The sequence below is a fragment of the Vanessa cardui genome, chromosome 30 (assembly GCF_905220365.1).
Source record: "Vanessa cardui chromosome 30, ilVanCard2.1, whole genome shotgun sequence".
Classification (NCBI taxonomy): Eukaryota; Metazoa; Arthropoda; class Insecta; order Lepidoptera; family Nymphalidae; genus Vanessa; species Vanessa cardui.
In genome coordinates, this window is record NC_061152.1 from 392,047 (window position 1) to 400,993 (window position 8,947).

Below are 8,947 nucleotides of genomic sequence, written 5' to 3' on the forward strand. Positions count from 1 at the left end.
AACATAAAAATTAATAACATTAAATGCTTAAATATCTACAAATGTGAACTAAAACTAGTTACTGTATAAATCTTGACTGCGTGCAATGGTGGCAAGAACGCTAGCAGCATTTCCCCGTTGAATCGCAATTCCGATCCTCTGGGCAAACGAACCAGCCCTCCTGTCACCAGTGGAGGCAATGAGGCGAGGTGTTATACTTTTGTTGAAGCTTTTTGCACCACTGCTCCAAGGGCCAAGCGTTTCGACAGCAAATGGAATAAAAAATAATTTGAAATAATCATAGTGTGTTGTCAAGATAGACAAAATCTGTCATTTGACTTTTGAATAACATGTGACTTTGGTAAACAACGTTTCTAGAGTTTTAATGCTAGTATTTGTATGTATAATACTCACAAACAATAGTGATTGTAATTCAATTATTTCACCAAATAACACCATATATTTATAACTGTTAACGTTGAATGTGTGCCGGTCGTATATACATGTGTTGTATATGTATGTTGTTTTTATCAAACATACAACTAACACACAAATTTACACACACGCACACACACACACGCGCGCGCGCGCACACACACAACCAAACACGCATTCATTCTCCTTGTCTTTTATTGTTTTTATTTTTTTATGTATAATTTGGTTACGTTCTCACATGTTTAATTTACCTTTAGGAAGTTAATAATGGAAGAGCACACTGGTTCGTTGTGGCACAGGCTTTTGCTTATTGTGATATAGTATATTTGTGATATAGAACCAGGGAACTCATTTTAATCTGTAAATTATTTGTTATGAATAAAGCATATATTATTATTATTATACATAATAATCATTACATTTAGAAACCGCAATGATCATTTAATAAATAGGCCATAATTACTTATTAATTATCGGTAAAATTATTAAAAATAAATTTTACGTACCTATAATGTGACGTTATCAAACCACAGCGTTATAGCGGGAATGTAAAAGATTTCAAATATAATTTAATGTCATGAAAATATAAGCAAAATCAATATTTGAAAGTACTTTTACAAACATAGTGGAATATTTTATTGTATTTAATTAACATAATGCATTTCATATGTTGGAAAAAAGTAAGAAATGCGGTTCCCGCCATTTTTTCTAGCTAGAATCAACATTTCGAACCAATGGTCGCTTAAATTTTAATATATATCTGTAAAATAACGAATAAAAACGCTTGTAAGCCTATTTTAATAGGAATTAAAGTTGTATTTTAATTTTAGTTGAATTTGCTTTTAAACTTACTTATTTTCCCACAAAATATTTCTGTATTAGTTCAATGTTTCTCGTTTTGTTATAAAAAGAGGTTGAATTATATCTATTGAAAAAAAAAATGTCACACAATTTTCGGCGTAATCCAAATTAAATGTATTTTTACAATTATATAACTGACGTTATTCAAAACATCTAATTAAAAAAGAACACGTTACAGAAATCTAAATATAAAAATTTCTAGTTTTTTAGCATACATACAAGGGGGTTTGGCTTTAAATATAAAAAAATAAACAGTGATAATATGTCAATTAAGAGTTATTTAATGTATCAATCAACTTATAACGTTCTAAAATGAACGCAGCTTACGTCGACAACATGTTCAACAACTTTAAGATACTAATTCGTTTCCTATTCTTGTATTCAATGACTCATGTCACTTTGTAAAATTGATGTTCCGAGTGTTTATTAATATCGATTTTATATTCGATTAAAAAGCCTATTGACATGCCAAAATATGTCATATTTTTAATAAATTTATCTTTTTTACTTATAAAAACTTTATATTTTATTTTATGGATTTTTTCTATATGATAATTATTATCTTTTAAATCATAATTACAATTTTAAACGAAAAAGCTTTATCAGATTTAAAAATATTTAATATGAATTTAAAAATAAACACTGCGGCCATTTTTTAAATGTCACATTGAAAACAATTAATCGGAACACAATTACGTCACTACCGAAGCGTCCCACAGATACTGTCATGGCGCTTGCTGCATAGAAAAATAAGGTCTCATCAAACATTTTGCGTTTGATAGTCGAAGTAATCAGTTAGTAATCTGTGGCGTTACCTTATTCCCTATGAGTAATATGTTTTATTGTTCGTTCGTTAGTATACATTATATTATCTGTGAATGTGGCGATACATTTCCAACAGAGGAGGCATTAAAAGAACATTTAGAAAAAGAGCATACACAGAAAGTTGAAATCGAAAGAAATGAATACAAGTGCGACACAGTACGTATCTAATATTACATATTGATATTGTTTGTTTTTTTTTCTTCAAATGGGCGGGAAATTGCTCCCAATAATTCATTTCTTCTATTATTAGTATCGATAATTCTATATGAATTACAATTTTGAAAAAACGAAATTATCATTAATAATGTTATACATAAATAATAAACAAGGCATAATACTGGTTTCCTTTAACTAACTAATGAAACGGTAAAGAAGTAAGATGTATTCCTCTAGATTTATTCGAAATTTTAAATAACAATTTAGTTACGATAAGAACTTTTATGGTAATATTATAAATGCAAATTGTGTATATAAGTATGTTAAAAATGAGTAAAAAAATATATTTCATATTGTTATCATGTTGAGACCATTTCATTTGGATAAATTGATGATTTAATTTCTTAAAAAATACTCTTGCATTGAACTGGAGTACAAAATTGTATGTGTTTTAGTACAAATATATTTCATTGTAATTTGTATTAAGATACATATATTATGATGTATGATTATGAGTATTTCTTATACTAGATGATTGATTTAAATAGTAATATTTAGCTGTCAATTTATTGTCATACAATTATTATGTGTTAATTATATAAATTTACACAGCTGTCTATATTATGACTATGCCTTAGTTCTAAAAGGGCCTATATTATAGACTAAAACAAAAATCCTGTTAACATTTGGACATTTGACTACAGAATAACAAAAGAAGCACAAAAACAGCTTAATTTTTCGACACATATGCAAGAAGGCACATATATGGATCAAATATTGTTCATTGTTTCTATTCCGATTACAATAACTATTGATATTGGTTCTTTTAGGGCTCGTTGACATAATTAAAAATAAATTAATTCAATTGTTTGTGTGTAGTATGGATTTGACTGTTAAATAACTTAAAAATGAAGTATAAAAATCTTGGTGGTAGCGCTTTGTGTAAGCTCGCCTGGTTACGTACCACCCACTCATCAGTTATTCTACCATCAAATAACAGTACTAAGTATTGTTGTGTTCCGGTTTGAAGGGTGAGTGAGCCAGTGTAACTACAGGCACAAGGGACTTAGCATCTTAGTTCCGAAGGTTGGTGGCGCATTGACAATGTAAGGAATAGTTAATATTTCTTACAGCGTCATTGTCTATGGGTGATGGTGACCACTTACTATCAGGTGGACCATATGTCAAATTAAACACTGCCACTGGATTGGAAAAAGAAAGAAAGGCCTGAGAATAACCTGCAAAAGATACTCATTGGGTCTTTTTTATTTAGCAGTAATACTTGGTAGTAGTAGTTATAGCAGTAAACCAAAGTGTAAATATAAGGTGTAAAGTAAAGGTGTAAAGTGTAAGGGCTATTAAGGCTGTTCAGAGTTTGTGGGGCTATGGTTATATAGGAAATGGTTAAAAATTTCTTATGGCAATATCTTAGGCTGTGGTGACTAAGACGGACTATTAGTACATCCTATTGAAAATAATGTAACGTTGAAAAATGTATAATTCCAGTGTGACAAGATCTTCGCATCGGAGAAGGCATGCCTCATACATCAGAGGATACACACAAACCCGAGGATCAAGAAGGAGAGGGACGCTGCGGAGAGGAGGCGTTACTACAGTATAAAGAATATTGTCTGTGAAGTCTGCGGCAAGAGATATGCGGTGAGTTAAATTTATTTATTTAACGCTTTATTATACAACTGAAAATATACATTGTTATTGTTTTTTTTTTTGTGGCTTTTATTTGTGTCAATCACAATTATGTTGTAGGAAACAGATATGTCATTAACGCGCAAAAAGTGAAGACTAGAAAACGTCCCAATTGGGACGTTTTCCTTTAGTCGTTTTACGTAGTAATACGTTATAACACATCATAATTACGTAGTAATACGTTTTGCGTAATTAAAACATCTAGTTATCCCTTTTACTTATTGTTTTTATCAAGCTATCCTTTTTACTTGTAACGAAATGTAAAATAAACGGTCCCCGGCGCGGCAAACTTTTTTATGTTGTTTAGTATGGATATAACATATCTGTTTATTAGAATATCATTGGTTAATCAGCTGACCTTAAGTAATGCATAAGAGTAAAGCTGAGATGGCCCCGGCAAGCACCATTGAGTATTCATGTGCTTCATTTGTGTTTATAATTCATCTGTATGTCTAAATCAGCAAAATAGATAACACTATATCGATATTTTGACAGTTAGACTTCATTTCTCTGTTTCAATATAAAAAGAAAAGTAGAATGGTGGAATGCACATGTGGCAGAATTTCGATGAAATTAGACACATTCAGGTTTCCTCATGATGTTTTCCTTAACCACTGAGCACAAGATGAATTATAAACACAAATTAAGCACATATAGTAGTGGTGCTTGGCTGGGCTTGAATCGGAAATCATTGCTTAAGATGCAAGTGTTCTAACCACTAGCACATCTCAGCTCAAGTTTCAATATATGATGTGATTACTGATTTTGTTTTTGATATTAACTAATTAATATATTAATCTTATATTGAATTTATTGTTAATTTATTCTGTTTTTCGATCTTCAGTCGAACGCAGCGCTCCGGTACCACCAGCGTGTCCACACAGGCGAGAGGCCCTACCAGTGCACCGAATGCCCGAAGAACTTCACTATGCCGCTGTTTTTGCAAGTAAGTGTACAAAAAGGAGCAATATATTTAAATTATAATGCTCTATGCTTAGACAAAAGCTGGGTTAGCAGGAGCTGGATGGATGAGTAGAATTATAAACACGATTAAGCACATATATAGTGGTGCTTGCTTTGGTTTCAACCCGAAGTCATCGGTTAAGATGAAAGCTCTTACCACTAGGCCATCTAAACTCATAGTAGTAACTTGTAATTGTTTTTTTTTTTTCATAAAAAGCCACAAAAAACACGTTATCTTGATGAAATTAAATTACATTTTAAACCTTTTTTTATTCCCTTGAAAACGTTATCAGTCATTGTGTGACGTCATATTGATAAAAACAACAGTTGTGTATTTATATGACGTCATTATCGTGTATTGGTACTCATTCTAACATTAACAGCTATATATATTTTGTGTTTTTAGGGAAAATAATGAATTAAAATCGCTATCGTTGGTGTGTAGTGTACAGTCAGAGTAAGAAAACCTTCGTCAGTTTTCAAATACATTCCTTTATCGAGTCTCGAACACTTAGTACTTTTTTAAACTGAAGCACTAAACTGACAGCTGCATATAAAATTAAACTTACACTGCATAATAACTCGGTTCAAAATAGTGCAACATCTTTGGACTGCGTCTGGTTTTATATCAACATGAAATCTTTTTAATGGCGTAATTAGTCATTACAAATTCAAATTATATATGATACCTTCTACTGAATTGTCAAAGTATATCTGTCAGTGTCATATATTCTCGATCGGTAAAGCAGATCGCTCGTACTGAGCACGCGAAAACAGATCTTAAGGTGACGAACCTTTTCTTACCCCGACTGTACAAAAACTAGCATTAAAACTTCGGGAAAGTTACCAATGACAATTTGCCAATATGACGTCACAACATGGCGGCTCGTGTACAGACTAAAAATGAAGACTTTATGCTCATAATTTATATTTCACTAACGAAAGTTTTGTCAACAGATACACATGCGCACCCACACCGGGGAGAGACCATACGAGTGCCCGCAGTGTCCAAAAGCGTTCAGCAACAAGGCAGCCCTGCTGAGACATGATCGGGTGAGTTATTATTGACATTAAGTTTATTTATAACTGGTTGAAGTCATGACTTATGCAAAAAGAATTAAATTAACAAGAAAGAGAGGGAAATAATTCAATTGTCTCCCTGTTTCTCTCTTTTATAGGGGGATGTAAGGTTTTAATTAAATTGTTGTAGAATGGTACATTGTTTAAAAAAGGAACTGTAAATCCCCCTCTCCCATTAAGGAGAGGGTTTAAAACATATTACACTACGCTGTTCCAATTCGGTGGAATGCACAATTTTGATGAAATTAGACACGTGCAGGTTTCCTAACGATGTTCTCCTTCAGCAAGCAAGAATGAATTATAAACACAAATTAAGCACATATATATAGTGGTGCTTGGTGGTTTGGACCCGCAATCATCGGTTAAGATGCACGCGTTCTAACCACTGGGCCATCTGATGATTGAAATAAAACTAGTTATAACTTTGATTTCAATTTTCGAGCATCGAAAGTTTCGAGCACTTTACAGCGTTCGTGGTCACGGGTAGGCTAAGGTGACATTTATCTATTTGAAGAACAAAAGAAAATATTATTTGCAACTACCGCCAACGATTTCTCAATTGGTATCTTGAGTAACGTTCCGGTTGCACGCAGAAGGCACTGACTGTATCTTTAGGTCTTGCAGTCGGTTGGATTTGGGGTTTTAAATTTTTAATAAGTGGATCCCAGGTGTTAGACAGTCTGATGATCTCATCAATGATGTTGATTGATTCATAAATTAATCCTATCCTGTTCTTTCCAGGTGCACACCGGCATTAAGCCCTACGAGTGCCCTCAGTGTGGGAAGTTCTTTACGCAGTCAAACTCAATGAAGCTCCATGTGAAGACGGTACACCTCAAAATGCCAGCGCCCTACAAGAGCAGGAACAGACGAGCGAAACAGACAAACAGACAAGGTATACTATTAACCTGTTGACTTCCAGGCAGGATATATTAATTTAATAATTGTATTAAATTCAAAATTAACTAACATGACTGTATTTTTTTAAATGTTGAAAAAGAGTAACTACTGAGTTTCTTGCCGGTTCTTCTCGGTAGAATCTACTTTCCGAACCGGTGGTAGCTTCACTTAATTGTTAAATGACGATTCAAAAGTGCTTGTAAAAGCCCACTTGAATAAAGTATATTTTGATTTTGAATAGTACAGTGAAAGTAAACCAAAAACGTCCCACTCAATTAAAAAAAACTTAACGCAAGTAGGCTTTTACAAGCACTTTTGAATTGTCATTTAACAATTAAGTGAAGCTACCACCGGTTCCTAAATGGTCCAAATGGTCGGTGACGTCACTTTCTTGTATTTTAATCTGTGGTACATATAGTTGAAGAGCAAGGTTAACAAGAAAGTGACGACATCATAAGCCCGGCCAATCAGGAATGTTTTGTGTCACGTGAAAATTTACATTTTTATTTATGGATTTTTAAATAAATTAAGTATTATTTTCAAGTTTCGTTATTAAATAACCATTTTTAAACTCATAATATACACTGATTTTGCATTGCATTGTAGAGGTGTAAATACTCTCAACTTCTGCCTGTGTAATTTTTATTACATTCAAATATAAGAGAATGATATGATTGTTTCAGCGATGAACGTAGAAGTACAAATTGAGGAAGGTATCTACCAACCTCAGGTCAAGACGGAGCTTAAAGAATATGAAACGGACGGGGAAATATACCAAGGAGATGTATATCAAGAGGTAAGTGTTGCAAGCTCATTCTTGGAGGCTCTTACTCTGGTTGGAAATGGTGAACAAGAACAGGGAAACTGAAAGGAACTCCCTTAAGTTTGTTAAACGGCAGAGGCGTAGCTAGTGCCGTATCTGCCGTATCAATTATACGGGGCCCCCCGGCTACGAGGGCCCCAAACGTCCGTAAGTAACAACACATGACAGATGACAGACAGATATAATTAACACACACAGATAATCATAATGATGACAGAAGATAGATTATTATGATAAATAAATATTTGTTTTAATTTTATGACATTACTTTTGTGAGAAATGTTTGCCGTGGACCCCAAACAATTATTTATAGGGGGCCCCACCACGGCACGCTACGATTCTGTTAAACGGTAACAATCTTTATTGGGTTTCCCTGTACTCATCAGATATTTTACCGCTATATAGCAATATGTTGTATGTATGTAAATATATTAATTATTATATAAGAAAATGCGATACTCATAACATTGGTCTTTATAATTCATCTCGTGCTCAGCGGTGAAGGAAAACTTCCACCAACCCGTATTGGAACAGCTTGGTGCAATATGTTCCAAACTGTCTCCTCAATAGTAGGCCTCCTGCCTTAGCCCAGCAGTGGAAAATTTCCGGGCTGTTACTTTACTATTCTCATATTTAAAGGCTGTGGTGACCAGTTACCATCAGGTGGTGTAGTTGTCAGACTGCCTACCAACTTTATAACATTTATGTTTTTGTTACAGGTGTACCAGGATGGTGATATGTTGTATGAAGAAGTGAAGGTAGAAGGGTCCGAGATAGCGATGTACGCAAATGATGACGAGCCAGAAGTCCTATATGAAGAAGTTTATGAAATAGAAGAAGTATAGACCTCATCTTAAGGAAACAGACGAATACAGAGGCCCCCTGCCTTAAAAGTCTATTTTATGACATATAAGGACTTATTTATACCAAAAATGTATGAAATAAAAAGGCCCCCTGCGAGATGTTTCAGGGGGGCCTCGAAGTGTTTTGTCAAGAATGTTGCGGTTAAGTTAAAATGAAGTTATTGCTGCCTTAGTAATTTTAAATATATATGTGGAACTATACTGGAAGAATGGATGTGTTGATCTTGAGTTTGGTAGATTGTGCCGAGATGGCCCAGCCGTTACAATGCAATCTTTACCAATGATTGCGGTTTCAAACCTAACAAGCATCACATTTTCAAGTGCTTAATATGTGTTTATAATCCTGTGCAAGATT

General features: G+C 33.6%; 1 protein-coding gene across 1 annotated transcript; it reads left to right on the forward strand.

Moving 5' to 3' along the window:
- The first annotated feature begins 1,977 nt into the window (after positions 1-1,977).
- LOC124542260 (zinc finger protein 345-like) lies at positions 1,978-8,947 on the forward strand. Its single transcript, XM_047120218.1, has 7 exons — positions 1,978-2,256; positions 3,763-3,915; positions 4,808-4,909; positions 5,884-5,979; positions 6,748-6,901; positions 7,590-7,702; positions 8,449-8,947. Exons 1-7 carry the CDS (start codon positions 2,101-2,103, stop codon positions 8,572-8,574), a joined length of 900 nt encoding a protein of 299 aa, XP_046976174.1. The 5' UTR covers positions 1,978-2,100; the 3' UTR covers positions 8,575-8,947.